The sequence below is a fragment of the Aquarana catesbeiana genome, linkage group LG13 (genome assembly GCF_042186555.1).
Source record: "Aquarana catesbeiana isolate 2022-GZ linkage group LG13, ASM4218655v1, whole genome shotgun sequence".
Taxonomy (NCBI): domain Eukaryota; kingdom Metazoa; phylum Chordata; class Amphibia; order Anura; family Ranidae; genus Aquarana; species Aquarana catesbeiana.
The window spans coordinates 119,134,115-119,149,562 of record NC_133336.1 but is presented as its reverse complement, the minus strand read 5'-3'; the positions used below and the strand labels follow the sequence as shown (position 1 = coordinate 119,149,562).

Sequence of the window (15,448 nt, the reverse complement as noted above, 5' to 3'; positions counted from 1 at the left end):
ATGCTGTGGGGGTGTTTTTCAGCTGCAGGGACAGGATGATTGGTTGCAATCGAGGGAAAGATGAATGCGGCCAAGTACAGGGATATCCTGGACAAAATCCTTCTCCAGAGTGCTCAGAACCTCAGACTTGGCCGAAGGTTTACCTTCCAACAAGACAATGACCCTAAGCACATAGCTAAAATAATGAAGGAGTGGCTTCACAACAACTTCGTGACTGTTCTTCAATGGCCCAGCCTGAGCCCTGACTTAAACCCAATTGAGCATCTCTGGAGAGACCTAAAAATGGCTGTCCACCAACGTTTACCATCCAACCTGACAGAACTGGAGAGGATCTGCAAGGAGGAATGGCAGAGGATCCCCAAATCCAGGTGTGAAAAACTTGTTGCATCTTTCCCAAAAAGACTCATGGCTGTATTAGATCAAAAGGGTGCTTCTACTAAATACAGAACAAAGGGTCTGAATACTTAGGACCATATGACATTTCAGTTCTTCTTTTTTAATAAATCTGCAAAAATGTCAACAATTCTTTGTTTCTGTCAATATGGGATATGATTTTAGCAAATGGCTGCAATATAACAAAGAGTGAAAAATGTAAGGGTATATATATATATATATATATATATATATATATATATATATATATATATATATACATATACATACATACATACACACACACACATACATACATATATACACACATTTTTATTTTTTATTTTTTTTTAGCAGACACCCTAGGGCAGGGGTCTCAAACTGGCGGCCCTCCAGCTGTTGCAAAACTACAAGTCCCATCATGCCTCTGCTTCTGGGTGTCATGCTTGTAACTATCAGCCTTGCAATGCCTCATGGGACTTGTAGTTTTGCAACAGCTGGAGGGCCGCCAGTTTGAGACCCCTGCCCTAGGGCATAAAACGCTGCAACTTTTTATGTCACACGGTATTTGCGCAGTGAGAATCAAATACGCAACTTGCTTGCGAATATGTAACCTGTGTGTATCTGGCTCTGATACTAGCCAGTGCCTCACCAGCCACTGACCTCACCGCACGGCCCTGCTATGAAAGTGCATGGAAAGAGATAGTCTAAGTTGGACAGCCGGTCCAAGAGTAGAAGCAGGCTCTTTAAAATGCTAAAAACAAGAAGGGACAGGCATCTCTAAATGTGTAGCATTTTGCACAACATTTATTGGAAAGACAAATCGCTAACCATGCACATGATGCGAGGTAAACCAAAGGCATGTCAGAACTGTGGAGGAACATCCACGGTGCTGGCGTCTGTTGGGGCGATATCTGCGCTCTCTGCACGCCATCCAAAATCACGCTGTGCCCCATGACCTGGCACAAGTCCGGCTTCCTCGTCTCTCTGGCTCTGAGTGTCCAGCCCCCCTCCTCCTCTGGACAGCATGTAGAGAGCGAGGATATCACCCCAACAGACGCCAGCACTGTGGATGTTCAACATTCCGACATACCTGTGTTTACCTTGCATCATGTGAGTGGTTAGCCATTTGTCTTTCCGATAAATGTTGTGCAAGATGCTACACTTAGAGGCACCCGCCCTTTTTTATTTTTAGTGTGAATTTAGAAGTCTGTTCGATTTTTTTTTTCCGTCAGCCCAAAGGTTGAATGAAAACAAATCTAAGAATGTATGACTAGTGGTGTCCCATCCTGGCTGTGCTGTCTGGCAGAGATTTATAAATCACAGAATGGCTAGACAGAATTACAATTCCTTTGGCAGATAAGACAGTTCAGATGTGTATTTTACCTTTGCGTTAAAGCAGTTTTCCTGCAGCTTTTTTGGACACGGTCAATTAACTTTCTTGCCTGGTTAAAATGAATTTATCCTTATGCCCCGTACACACGATCTGACTTTCCGACAACAAAACTGTGGATTTTTGTTCAAAGGATGTTGGTTCCAACTTTTCTTGCATACACACGGTCAAACATATGTTGGCCAACAATTACGAACGTAGTGACATACAAGAAGTACGCGATATCTCCATTACGAATGCTAGTTATATCTCCGGCTTGTACTTGATTCCGAGCATGCGTGGACTTTTGACCGACGGACTTGTGTACACATGATCGGAAAGTCCGACAACAAACATTTGTTGGTGTAAAATTGGAGAACCTGTTAGCCAACATTTGTTGGCGGAAATTCCGACAACAAATGTTCGATGGAGCATACACATGGTCGGACTTTCCTCCAAGCTCACATCCAACATTTGTTGTTGGAAAATCTGATCGTGTGTACGGGGCATTATAGTTTAACAAAACATTGAATATTACCAAGCAACACAACTTCAACAAGAAAAATTGGAAGTGTTTCACTCAGCAGGAAGGAATGTAAAAACTGTAATTATATTGATAAGAGCATCAATATAATTAGAATTGTGGAGGTTCCTTTCTGCTGTGACTCAGTTACATACTTTTACCCCAACAAAAAAAAATATATTTTAATTAGTAGCTAAAAAAGTATGATGTTGTAAGATTTGATCCCTCCATTTACATAAATCTATCAACGTTACAACAACAGGATTGTTACAAAAGTAGTGATGAGGAAGTAAAAGTGAACTTACAGGAACATTGACTTTCTTAAACATTTCAGCCCCTCTGCGAGCATCCAGCAGTGCAATGTCCTGGGGAGTGGAGACTATCACAGCCCCTGGGAAGATGAATCATTCAGTTACTTTGCTCCCACTCACTGCCTGGAATGAGATCCCCGCTCCCACTGCCTCTTGCTGAGAACATGTACTGACCAACATGCCGGGTCAGAGGAGGGGAAGACACATTGAGCTATTAAACTAAACAAATACTACTGCTGCAATAAAAACTTCTACATGTAATTGCAGCACTGATAATGCTTCATTATAAGCCCAGACAAATTTTTGAAGATAAACAAATAAACACATACTGAACATGATAATCTTGCTTTCCTTTTTTTTTTTTTTTTATATAGTCAAAAAAGACAAAGACCCATAGGGCCAACATAAGAAAAAAAAATACAAAAACATATTGTATGAACACATATGGTACATCATATCCTATCATATCACAGCAGTATGTATTACTACATGAGAGGAGAGGTTGATGACAGATATTAAGTGTATCTCCAGAGTCTTTATCACATCAAACTTGGATCATAATTCCACTATACATAGTACAGTATACATTCCACTTCCCCATGAGAGCATACCTGACTACGTGATCATAGAGTATATACAGATTCCATGGGTCTCGTCTCTTACTATTTTCCTCATTTAACCACAATAAAAACTGAGAGTAACAGAAAAAAGTAGCTGTAGACAAGACAAAATAGAGAGAGAAGGAATGTCAAAAGATAGAGAGAAGAGAGGGGGGGGGGGGGGTCCATGAACATAGGACCACAGTGGCCGGGGTATAGCAGGGTTCAGTACATTTGTCGCAAATCAGAGATATAAAATGAGGAATGCTGTAAATTTCAGGCATCAGTGTCGTTTCCCAGAACGGCCTGGTCCTCGTCAGAGTACACAAACAAGTTCCATAGGGTCCAGGTTTTAGAGTAGAGAGACCCATGGTCCCACTGATGTCTGGCTGTGAGGATAAGGTCCTCTATTTTGTTTATGTCTGCAACTTTCCCAGCCATAGGTCGGTGGGTATCGGGATTTGCAATGGAGGGGGATTCATGTCTTTGCAGCGTCAAGGAGGTAGTGGATCATGGACTTTTTATAAATTTTTGCTGGGGTCTCCGAGGCGTGTAGTAGAAAGCTGGATCTTCTGGGATAGGACGTTCCGTGAACTTCTGTACGATTTGATGCACTTTCTTCCAAAAGTCTGCGCGTTTGGGGCATGACCAGAAGTTATGTAGGAGGGTCCCCCTGTCGCTCTGGCACCACCAGCATAGGTCAGATTTTGTGGGCAAGTATTTACGTAATTGTGTTGGGGTTCTATACCACCTCGACAGAATTTTAAAGTTAGTCTCCTGTGTCTTTGTGCAGATGGAGGATTTGTGAGTGAATCAGAGGATACGGAGTCGCTGGTTTGGGCTAAAGTGGCGATTCAATAACCATTCCCAGCCGATCAGTCCAGGGGGGTTGAAAGTCTTCCGGGGGCACAATCAACGGGTTGTAGACAAGCGAGAGCGTATGTGGTAGTGCACCAGAGTCTTGGCAAAATTCTTCTATGTTTGTGATAGGTTGGCTGGATTCGCTAGGGTGTGGTATGGACTGTAAGAAGTGTCTAGCTGGAGTGTTCTCAGGAAATCAATCGAAAAGGACCCACAGGGTCTGTGAGTTCTGCTATGGACACCCATCTTCCTGTGGTCCACAAGTGTAAGACTTGGAAGTAGCCTGATCTGATCAGATTCTGAAAAATCTATTGAGTGGTAGGACACTTTGTGCCTGTTCCAACGCCACAGCTTGGCGTTGTGATGGCGGCACCAGTCTATAAGCCTACTGAGATGTGTTGCATGGTAGTAAGTGCGTATGTCCGGCATCACCAAGCCACCACGTTGTTTGGGCAGTGAAAGCAATGTCCTGCTTAGCCATGGTCGTTTATGGGCCCAGATGAAATCTATGAACAGTGAGTGCGTCAGTTTAAAGTAACTTGCAGGGATATGGATAGGTAGGGCCTGGAGGAGATATAAAAATTTAAGGAGGATGCTCATTTTCAGTATGTTACAGCGGCTGAACCACAAATGGAGGCCAGTGTTCCATGCATTGAGAAGAGTCCGGACTGTTTTTAGAAGAGGGGGGAAGTTGAGGTCGAAGAGTTCGGAAAACTTTGAAGGAATGAAAGTGCCCAGATATTTCAAAGCGGTGTCTGTCCATTTCAATTTAAAGCTCGCTTGGAGGTGTAAGAGATGTGGCTGTGGTATTCTGACCCCCATCGCTTCCGATTTGGTGAGATAAATTTTTAGATTGGATACCGCGCCGTAAATTTCAAATTCACGTAGCAGGATTGGGAGGGAGATGACTGGTTTCGTAAGTGAAACATCATATCATCTGTGTATGCTGATACTTTTTTTTGCGAGTTTCCCACACTAACTCCAGTGATATCAGGGTTTAGCCGCATGTGACACAGAAATAGTTCCAAAGACAGGGCAAAGAGGAGGGGCGGCAGGAGACATACCTGTCTAGCATCGTTAGTGATTGTGAAGGGGTCCTATAAAACTCCATTGGCCTTGACCCTAGCTGACGGGCCAGAGTGGAAGGATGTGATCCAATTAAGCATATTGCTTCCCAGACCCACATGTCGTAATACTGAGAACATGAAAGGCCAATGAACCCGATCAAAGGCCTTTTCCGCATCTGCCCCCAGAAAAACACATGGAGTTTTAGTGATATTGGCCATATGCAATAAATTGAGGACTTCGGTCGTGTTGTCTCTGGCTTCTCTGAGTGGGACAAATCCAACCTGATCTAGGTGAATCAGGTCAGGAAGGTGTTGCTGTATTCTAATTGCAATGATTTTGGTGAAAAGTTTAAAGTCAGTATTCAGTAGGGATATGGGCCTGTAATGCCCGCAGAGAGTGGGGTCTTTGACGTCTTTTGGGATTACCGAAATGTGTGTCTGAAGTGTAGTCTCGTGTAATGGTTTCCCTGTGCCCAGAGCATTAAAAGAGTTTAACCATGTGGTTACCAAGGGAAGGGAGCAGGGTTTTGTAATATTGGAGTGTGAAGCCATTGGGTCCCGGTGCTTTCCTTGGTTTAGTGTTTCCTATGGCTAGTTGGAGCTCAGATAATGTAATGGGGTCCTCCAGGAGTTTACCCGCATCATCCGGTAAAGGCATTTGGGAAGAGGATATGTATTCTAAAAAAATTGATCGGGGGATGGGGTTGTTGTACATAAATTATAGAGCGATTCATAGAAAAGATCAGGGCTGATCCTAGGGTCACCGTCACCTGGGTGCAGAAATATTTCTGGCACCCCCACATGGGCGTGGTCATCTTACCAACTCCTCCCCTTTACAAATGTTTCTATGGCAACGACTCAAACACAGAGATGCTCCCCTAAGAAGTCTTTGTTACCCTATGATCCTCCCATGATCTTTTAACAATAAAAAAAATACAGGAAGAGCGTACACTAATGAGACCTGGAGGGGGTCTCTCTGATGCACACAGAGATGGCTTCTGTTAGAGAGTCTGTTAGAAAGAGCCCCCAGACATAGTACAGGAGATGGTCAGAGACTGCAATCATGGTACAGGAGATGGTCAGAGACTGCAGACACAGTGCAGGAGATGGCCAGAGACTGTAGTTATGATACAAGAGACAGTCAGAGACTGCAATCATAGAACAGGAGATGGTCAGAGACTGCAGACATAGTACAGGAGATGGTCAGAGACTGCAATCATAGAACAGGAGATGGTCAGAGACTGCAGACATAGTACAGGAGATGGTCAGAGACTGCAATCATAGAACAGGAGATGATCAGAGACTGCAGACATAGTACAGGAGATGGTCAGAGACTGCAGACATAGTACAGGAGATGGTCAGAGACTGCAGTTTCTATGTACGTTAGTAGATAATGGCCGATAGGCCCTCACCTAACCCCCCGATACAGCAACAGTTCCTCTGATAAGGAGTTAGCTCATGCTGAATTGCCCGTGGCGATTCCGCTGGGTAGCGCCCAGATCTGTATTCCTGCAATGACTCCATTCCTTTCTCTGCCAGGGATGGCGCTAGGCTGTGTGGCTTTCCCTCTGGTGGCGCAGGGCAGCACCCTGAAAGCTTTCCCGGGCTCCTGTCTCTCTCTCTCTCTCTTTCCCATTCAGCTGAGCATGCTGTGTGGGCTGTAGTTTCTGTGTTACAGTGGGGCTGCCAGTCCTCGGGACTATATGTCCCACAATCCTCTTCTCTGCTCCTTTTTCTATTCTATTTTTTCCCTTGCTGATATGAAGGCGGGAAAAGATACATAGTGGGCAGCTGTGCTGGCAAGCACTGCTCACTAGTACAGCAGCTTGCGCGAGAGAGGGAGAGGGAGGGGGAAAGAAGAGCCCGTAGCTGCATTGGCATCACTAGGGTTGGGGGTCATTCCCTTCCACCAACTATAGTCACCCCTCAGTACAGACCCCCCTCCACTAAGTATAGACCCCCCTCCGTCAGTGCAGAACCCGCACTAAGTATAAACCCCTCCCTCAGTACAGACCTTCCTCAGTACAGACCCCCCCAGGACAGACCTCCCCCTCCATTAGTACAGACCCCTACAGGACAAACCACCCCTCAATTAGTACAGACCCCCCCAATAGGACACCCCCCATTAATACAGACCCCCCAGGCTGCCCCCCCTCCATTAGTACAGACCCCCTCTCCATTAGTACAGACCCCCACAGGACAAACCACCCCTCCATTAGTAGAGACCCCTCCATTAGGACAGACCCCCCTCCATTAGGACAGGCCCCCCATTAGTACAGACCCCCCCTCTATTGGTACAGACACCCACAGGACAGACCACCCCTCTATTAGTACAGACCCCCCCAATAGGACAGACCCCATTAGGACAGACACCCCCATTAATACAGATCCCCCAGGCCGCCCCCCCTCCATTAGTACAGACCCCCTCTCCATTAGTACAGACCCCCCCAGGAAAACCCCCCTCCATTAGTACAGACCCCCACAGGACAAACCACCCCTCCATTAGTAGAGACCCCCCCATTAGGACAGACCCCCCATTAGGACAGACCCCCCCTCTATTGGTACAGACCCCCCCCAGGAAAACCCCCCCTCCATTAGTACAGACCCCCACAGGACAGACCCCCCCTCCATTAGTACAGACCCCCCCATTAGTACAGACCCCCCAGGACAGACCCCCAACTATTAGTACAGACCCCCCAGGAAAACCCCCCCTCCATTAGTACAGACCCCCCAGGACAGACCCCCCTCCATTAGGACAGACCCCCCCATTAGTACAAACCCCCCCTCTATTAGTGCAGACCCCCCAGGCCGGCCCCCCCTTCATTAGTACAGACACCCATTAGTACAGACCCCCCAGGACAGACCCCCCCATTAGTGCAGACCCCCCCTCTATTAGTACAGACCCCCCAGGCTGACCCCCCCTCCATTAGTACAGACCCCCCCCCAGGACAGACCCCCCCCTCCATTAGTACAGACCCCCAGGACAGACCCCCAGGACAGTCAGTCATCCCCCCTCCATCAGGGTACATAAAAACTACCGGGCGGCAGCTGGAGAGGAGAGGACAGTGTGCAGCCGCACCGCCCAGGTGGAGAGCAGAGGAGTTCACAGCAGGCAGGAGTGAGAGACACAGAGAGGAGGAGGACGTGTCAGGCACGGACCACCCCGCCCCGCGACATCACTGCGTGGCTGGTCTCTCTCCACACAGAGACCAGCCGCTCTCCTTCTCGGACAGGAGGAGGGAGGGGCTTGAGCAGGAAACACAGCGGCGCCTTTCTCCTTAGAACACCGGCAGAGAACCGCCGCCGGACACGAACAGGAGGAGGAGGGAAGGGACAAGGGAGCACTCTGGCGCTTCAGTGCCCCCACCTCTCTGGCGCCCGGGTGCACTGCACCCCATGCACCCAGTCTGGGATCGGCCCTGGTAGGTTATAAAAAAGTTTATGGCAATTGTTTAGGATACATAGTGCTAGGTTATTTAGCAGGGGTTACATTTATTTTAATGGGATACATATGATGCACCACGGTGAAGGTATTTTGTCTGATTCATACCACAGATTGGGATGTTCTGAGATATTGACAGCTGTACATCTCCAGTTCCAGGTGGCATGTCTATAACCAGGTAATCCAATTCCCCCCAGTCTACCTGTAAATTGAAAAAAATTATACATGAAATACTATATTTTGCCGATGAAACCTTTAACTGGTGGTCTTTAGAACTTTATGATCATTGATTCTCACCTGCCTTAGTAACCGCTCTATTGCGGACATAACCATCAAGCCTCTCCACACGATCGGAGCCGTCTCCTCTACCAGGAATCCCATTGACATGCTGGCAGGGACACACACAAAGGAATCATCAGACTGTGTAGCTTTGGGCTTCCATTGACACATACTTAGATACAGCACTAATGAATCATTCTTGTGAATACATCGTAATACATTGGCGAGTCAGATTTTGTACAGTATTTGATTTGGCTATGCTCATATTGAGTGCATCTGTTTAGCAAATATGTGGGAACATTTCAATTTGTACTTGATCATGAATCTGTTTTTTTAATCTACGACTGAACAGGTTTATTTTTATGTTTATTGGACAAATAGTGAGAAATTACTCTCAGCAAATAAGGAAGAATCCAAAAAAAAAAAAATGTACATCATAAACAGGCCAAAAACTAGTAGAAAGTCATTAAAAATGTTTTACTCTATTGCCACGTACACACGATCGCACATTCCGACAACAAAATCCATGTTTTTTTTCCGACAGATGTTGGCTCAAACTTGTCTTGCATACACACGGTCACACAAATCTTGTCGGAAATTCCAAATGTCAAGAACGCAGTGACGAACGACAAAGCCGGGAAAAATGAAGTTCAATAGCCAGTGCGGCTCTTCTGCTTGATTCCGAGCATGCGTGGAACTTTGTGCGTCAGAATTGTGTACACATGATCGTAATTTACAGCAAGGGATCTCAAATTTTGTTTGTCAGAAATTCCGACGGAAAATGTCCGATGGAGCCTACACACGGTCGGAATTTCCGACAACAAGCTCCCATTGAACATTTCCCCTCGGAATTTTTTTAATCAATAGTGGGGTCAAATCTATGTCCAAGTTTGATCGCAGTGATGAGAAAATTAGAAGGAGCAGGGTGGAAAAGATTTCCTCGAACGTCCAAATTTCTAAAAATGTATGTACCTGAATGACATTCGTCCAGTCACCAAACGTACAAAGAATTTTTGTACGAATTTTTGTTTGAATGTTCGTATAAAATATCCATATGAACGTTTGTTCAAAAATCTACTAGTAGAAAAATGGTTGGAGTGCACACATCAGGGTACCTTACTCAGAGCTGGATCAAGACCACCAAGGCCCAAGGCAAAATAACAGCTTTGGAAACCTTCTCCCACGCCACTTTCACTACACACTGGCAGAACCCTGGCTATAAACTCTTCCAACTTGCGTATCTTTTCCTTATAACCTAATGGAATGTAAGCTTATTTGCTTTCTGCATCCTGTGTTGTATCCTATTAGATAGTAAGCTCTAGCATTTACTGTATTCTTCCTTGTACCATAATAGATTGTAAGCTCTTGTGCAATCTGTATCCTCCATCATACCCATTAGACAGTATGCTCTATCGCCTTCTGTCTGCTCCCCTATCCCCAAACAGATTGTAAATGCTTCCGCCTTCTGTACCCTTCCTTAAAGTAGTTCTAAATGCAGACGTTTTTTACCTGAGTGCATTCTATGCATTAAGGTTAAAAACCCTCTGCAAGCAGATTCCTGCCCAGACTATCCCCTTATACATTCCCGAGCCCGATCTTGATCGAGTGCTGTGAATTATAGCCAAGGCTCTCTTGGCCCTAACTCCTCATTGGCTCAGACACAGCAGCATAAGTCATTGGCTCCTTGCCGTCAATCACAGCCCGTGAGAAGGGGGCGGGCTAGGATGAGCCAGGAGTGCTGGTGAGGGACCAGAGAAGGACGATCAGGGCTGCTCTGTGCAAAACCAATGCACAGAGCAGGTAAATATAACATGTTTGTTTTTTTTTGTTTTTTTTTTAAATAAAAAATTTGCCTCTAGAATCACTTTAAAGCGGAGTCCTGCCTGGGAAAAAAAAAAATTTAAAAAAGTCAGCAGCTACAAATACTGTAGCTGCTAAATTTTAATATAAGGACACTTACCTGTCCAGGGAGCCCGCGATGTGGGCACCCGTAGCCTACCCGTCCCCCGGCTCCGAGTGCAGGCACCGGCATCTTTAGTAAGGGAACCAGGAAGTGAAGCCCTGCGGCTTCACAACCTGTTTCCTACTTTGCATGAACGAGTCACGTTGCGCTTTCTGAATGGTCCCTACTGTCTTCTGGGACTTGTGTGTCTCCAAGAAGGCAGCTGGAGGGGGGGGGTGGAGGGAAGGAGGAGGGCCGGACATTGCGTAGTTTGGCGCAGAAGATTGCGGAGATCTTTCCCCCGGAAGTGGGAGCAGATTTCTAGATTTGACAGGTATCAACTCCCCCTCCCACCTGAAAGGTGCCAAATGTGGCTCCAGCGGTAGGGAGGAATCCGATAAGCCGAAATTCCATTTCTGGGTGGAATTTTATTCCATATTTTTTATTTTAAGAACATAAATTTAATTTTCTAATTCTCTAAATCATATTTTAATTTATTGGTATTTTTAAAGTAAAGGCAAAACAACAACATGCCAAACAAGACACAAGAAAGAAAGCTACAATCCAATTCAGCTAAAAAAAAAAAAAAAAAAAAAAAATCGGTCAGCGTCACATCAGGAATACTACTTGGATATACAGCCCATAAAATTAGTTAGTTCAATGAGAACAGATGAACAAAGAGCCTGTAAGGCTGGAACCATGGAACAGTCATTGATTCACAAATCAGTTAAATAAAGAGAAAGAGAAATCCAGCCAACGGGACCATATACCGTCACATTTTCTCATGGCATTTTGCAGATAGTAACTGTGTTTTTCATATTCCACCGATTTGGTTCTCTTTAACCATTCTTCTATAGTGGGGACAGATGTAGAGACCCATTTGATGGCCAACAATCTGCATGCAGCAAAGAGTGCTCTAGAAGTGCCAGAGATTCATATTTATCTAGGGAGGAGGAATCAAAAATTCTCCAGGATACAGGTAACAGGGTCTACCACCAGTAGGGTACCAAGTACACGAGTCAGAGTTGTAATAAATTCTGCCCAGTATCTTAAGTTTAGGGCACCACCATAGGAGGTATAGACTATACCCCTTGAGTCTATTAACTTTATATTCTAATAGACTGAAAAAACTTTTGTGTTGCTTGCGTCGAGTAAGGTCACATTGCAATAAACCTTTTCTATCCTCCCTTATACTCCAATAGATTAGAATACCTTCTGCATAGCCACATATACCCTAAAAGCTTGTAAGTTCTACTATGTTCTGTACCAATCCTTAAACCCGAATAAACTGTAAACTCTTCCACCTTCTGTATCCTGCCTTATACCCCAATAGATCTAGATCGTACGTTCTTCTACCTCAAAATGCAATGGACTGTTAGCTCTTCCACCTTCTGTATCCTCCCTTTTACCATTGTAGATTGTAAACTCTACTGCTCTTTGTATCCTCCTCTTATAACTTAAAGGAGTTCTATACTCCTAGCATACACCTTCAATTTATAGCATCATTACTGTAATAGCAATACAAACAATAGATGTTTTTCACAAACCACTAAATGCCCACTTAAAAAATCTCCTTTAAAAGGAGAAGGCCAGACTGAGCTTTTTAGGCTGGGCTTCTCCTATGGGTCACAGGAGAGCAATTCATTTTGCACTCCTGTGACCTGTTTTCAGCGGAGAACGGTCTGAAATACGCTCTCCGCTGACGTCACTGGAATCAGTGCAGGCAGCACATCATCCCAAATTAGGAAGTCTGGATTTGCCAGGTGCCTGTACTGATGCCTGTCTCAGCCTCTCAGCGAGCCGCTCCAGTGAGCGTGGAGGAGCAGAGCAGGGGCGCTGCTGATTGACAGGCAGCAGCTCTCCACACTGGGAGTTGAGAGAACTGAGCCATTGGCGGCGTTTGATCGCTCGGTTCTCAGTGAAGAGGCGGCGGGGGACAGATGCAGCATTGGACCGATGCTATATCCATCTAGGCAAGTATGAATCTTGGGGAAAAAAAAGCCATACTTCTCTTTTAATGCTGTGAATGCTGCTTGTCTTCTGGCCATCTGTTTTCACAACTTCCTGGATTCCCAGCATGCTTTGCAGCTTTTTTTCCTGCCCTTTACGTTCAGCATCTAATGACTGCATATCCCAGTGCTGCCTGCAAGCAGCGATTCCTGTACTGACAGCACCTCCTGAAACTCCTCCACTCAGCACCTCTGTAGTTCAGAAGGCAGGCTCTGTGAAATGTGTGACACAGCTGTGCCTACTCACATGGCATAGTAAATATGTTAAACAGAATGTGTGGAAATCTTCACAAAATAAGTTTATGAACTTCAAGATTGTTCAGATTAATAAGAGTAGGATAGAAATATTTGAAATACAATGTGCAAATGAACATGACATAACACATAACGAGGGCTTTCACACTGGAGCAGTGTGCTAGCAGGACACTGAAAAAAGTCCTGCTAGCAGCATCTTTGGAGCGGTGAAGGAGCGGTGTATACACCAGTCCTGCCCATTGAAATCAATGGGGCAGCGTGGCTATATCGCCGGCATAGCGCTGCTGCAACGGCACTTTGCGGGTGGTTTTAACCCTTTTTCAGCCGCTAGCGCGAAGGTAAAGCGCTGCTAAAAATAGCGGCGTTTTACCGCAGACGAACCCACCACCCCAGTGTGAAAACGGCTTTACAGATCCAGCAGTTTTGAAATTCTCACACCCAGAGAAATATTGTAAAATATTTGCCATGCTAAAATTCTATGTAACCATAATTGCACTACTTGAACCTTTCAATTGTGGTAAATGGGGATTCAATAGCCAATAATGGGGGCTTCATTATGTGCTACCCCCCTCACTATACGGCCTCATGCCCACTGGACATTTTTACAGCTGCTGTTTTTGGCGTCAGCCAATAAACTCTCCATGCACACATAGGCAGTTATCAGCAGTTTTTGGAACGGGCCTTTTCTGGCTGGAAAAAAAAACCCAGAACTAGTGTTTTTTTTTTTTAATTCTTTATTTAATATTTATAAAAGTACAAAAACCACACAATGCATCATATCATAACCATAAATGTACTTCATTAGTTCCCAAGCGACCCCTCCCAAGGACCACTACCCTCCCTTCCCCCGCCCCCCCCATCCTGCTGTTGCACTCCATGTTACTCAAACCTATCTCATCGACACTTCCGCGAATCTCTTTTTTTTTAAAGGATATCCAATTCGCCCATTTAGCCCTGTCTAGTTCACCTTCCCCAAGCATAGTACCTACTACCTCCATGTCCTCTAAGATATAGGTTTCATTAACCCTTGCTATCCAGTCCCGAATTTTTGGTCCCTCTACCTCCTGCCATTTCCTTGGTATTAAACTTTGAGCAGAGTTTAGTAATATGGGGATTATTGAAGAATTGTACCTTCTATTATGACCCTCTGACCCATGGAACAAACAGGCCCATGGGTCATCCGGGATGGTTTTCCCCAATATCTCCTCTATAATCTTTATCACTTCCTGCCAGAATTTTTTTTAATAGGACAATCCCACCAAAGATGTGCCATCGTTCCTAGGACCTTACACCCTCTCCAGCAGTTTGAAGATTTATCCTGTTGAATTTTACTTATTTTGTCGGGAGTCGCGTACCACCTAGACAAGCACTTATAGTTTGTCTCTATCATTCTCATATCCACTGGCGACCTATGTGTTGCCTTGAAAATAGCCTCCAATGTATCTCTACTGCATACTGATCCGAGTTCGGATTCCCATTTTTTGATGTATGGCAGCACTTCCCTCTCCCCTCCATTCATCAATATTCTATATAATGCTTATATCTTATTTCTTAATTTTTCCCCTTAGAAAAAGTTTCTCCACTGGCCTACAGTTTTTTTCATCTCTAATAGGCCCTGGGAGGCTTTTAACAAAGTGAGCGATCTGGCTATACCGCCACACATCAATTTTTATTAAATCCATAAGCAAGGATAGTTCCTGAAAAGTGATCATTTTTCCCTTCTTAGTAATATCTTTTAGTTGTGCATCTCTTTTTTTATCCAATTACCTCCAACTACCACCATCCCTGGTAAGAAAAACTCATTATCTTTTAAATAAATAAATGGTGAATTATACTCCCATTTGTTTTGTGTATACATCTGATCCCAGATTTTAAATGTATGCCGTGTTATATTGTGTGTATTTGGGCCTAACTTCCTAAAGTGTGTTTTAACTGTGAATTACTCAAGGCCATTTCTAAATTGACCCATCTTTTATCTGACCTATCCTTTGCCCAGTCTAACACCCGTGACAACACTATCGCATTATAATATCTTTTAAAGTCTGGCAGAGCCAGACCACCCTGTGCTTTCTCCTTACTCAGAACTTTATAGGCAATCCGTGGTTTCTTATTACTCCATACAAATCTAGTTATAATGCCATTCAATATTCTAAAAAATTAATGGGCCAAAGGAATTGGGAGCATCTGCATCTTGTAAAAGATTTTCGGGGCCAAGGTAATTTTAACTGTATTTATACGTCCGATCCAAGAGATCGGTCGATTGGAAATTTTTTTAATTTCCTGCTTGATTTCGTCGAGTAGTGGCATGTAATTTAATAAAATAGATTTTCCTTAGTGAATTGGCTAGTTTAACCCCTAAATATTTGATGTTTTTACTCCAAGGGAAATGGAACACTTCCCTGAGTCTGGCGACTTC

At 44.6% G+C, this 15,448-nt stretch overlaps 1 protein-coding gene across 1 annotated transcript in view; it reads right to left on the bottom strand.

Annotated features, from left to right (window-relative positions):
- NUBPL (NUBP iron-sulfur cluster assembly factor, mitochondrial) overlaps positions 1 to 15,448 on the bottom strand; it is a 106,029-nt gene that overhangs the window by 20,237 nt on the left and 70,344 nt on the right. Inside the window, exons 6-8 of the mRNA XM_073609890.1 lie at positions 8,845 to 8,935; positions 8,656 to 8,749; positions 2,573 to 2,658 (exon numbers count right to left, since the gene is read on the bottom strand). Of these exons, the coding sequence (XP_073465991.1) occupies positions 2,573 to 2,658; positions 8,656 to 8,749; positions 8,845 to 8,935 (271 nt within the window). The remainder of the gene's footprint in view (positions 1 to 2,572; positions 2,659 to 8,655; positions 8,750 to 8,844; positions 8,936 to 15,448) is intronic.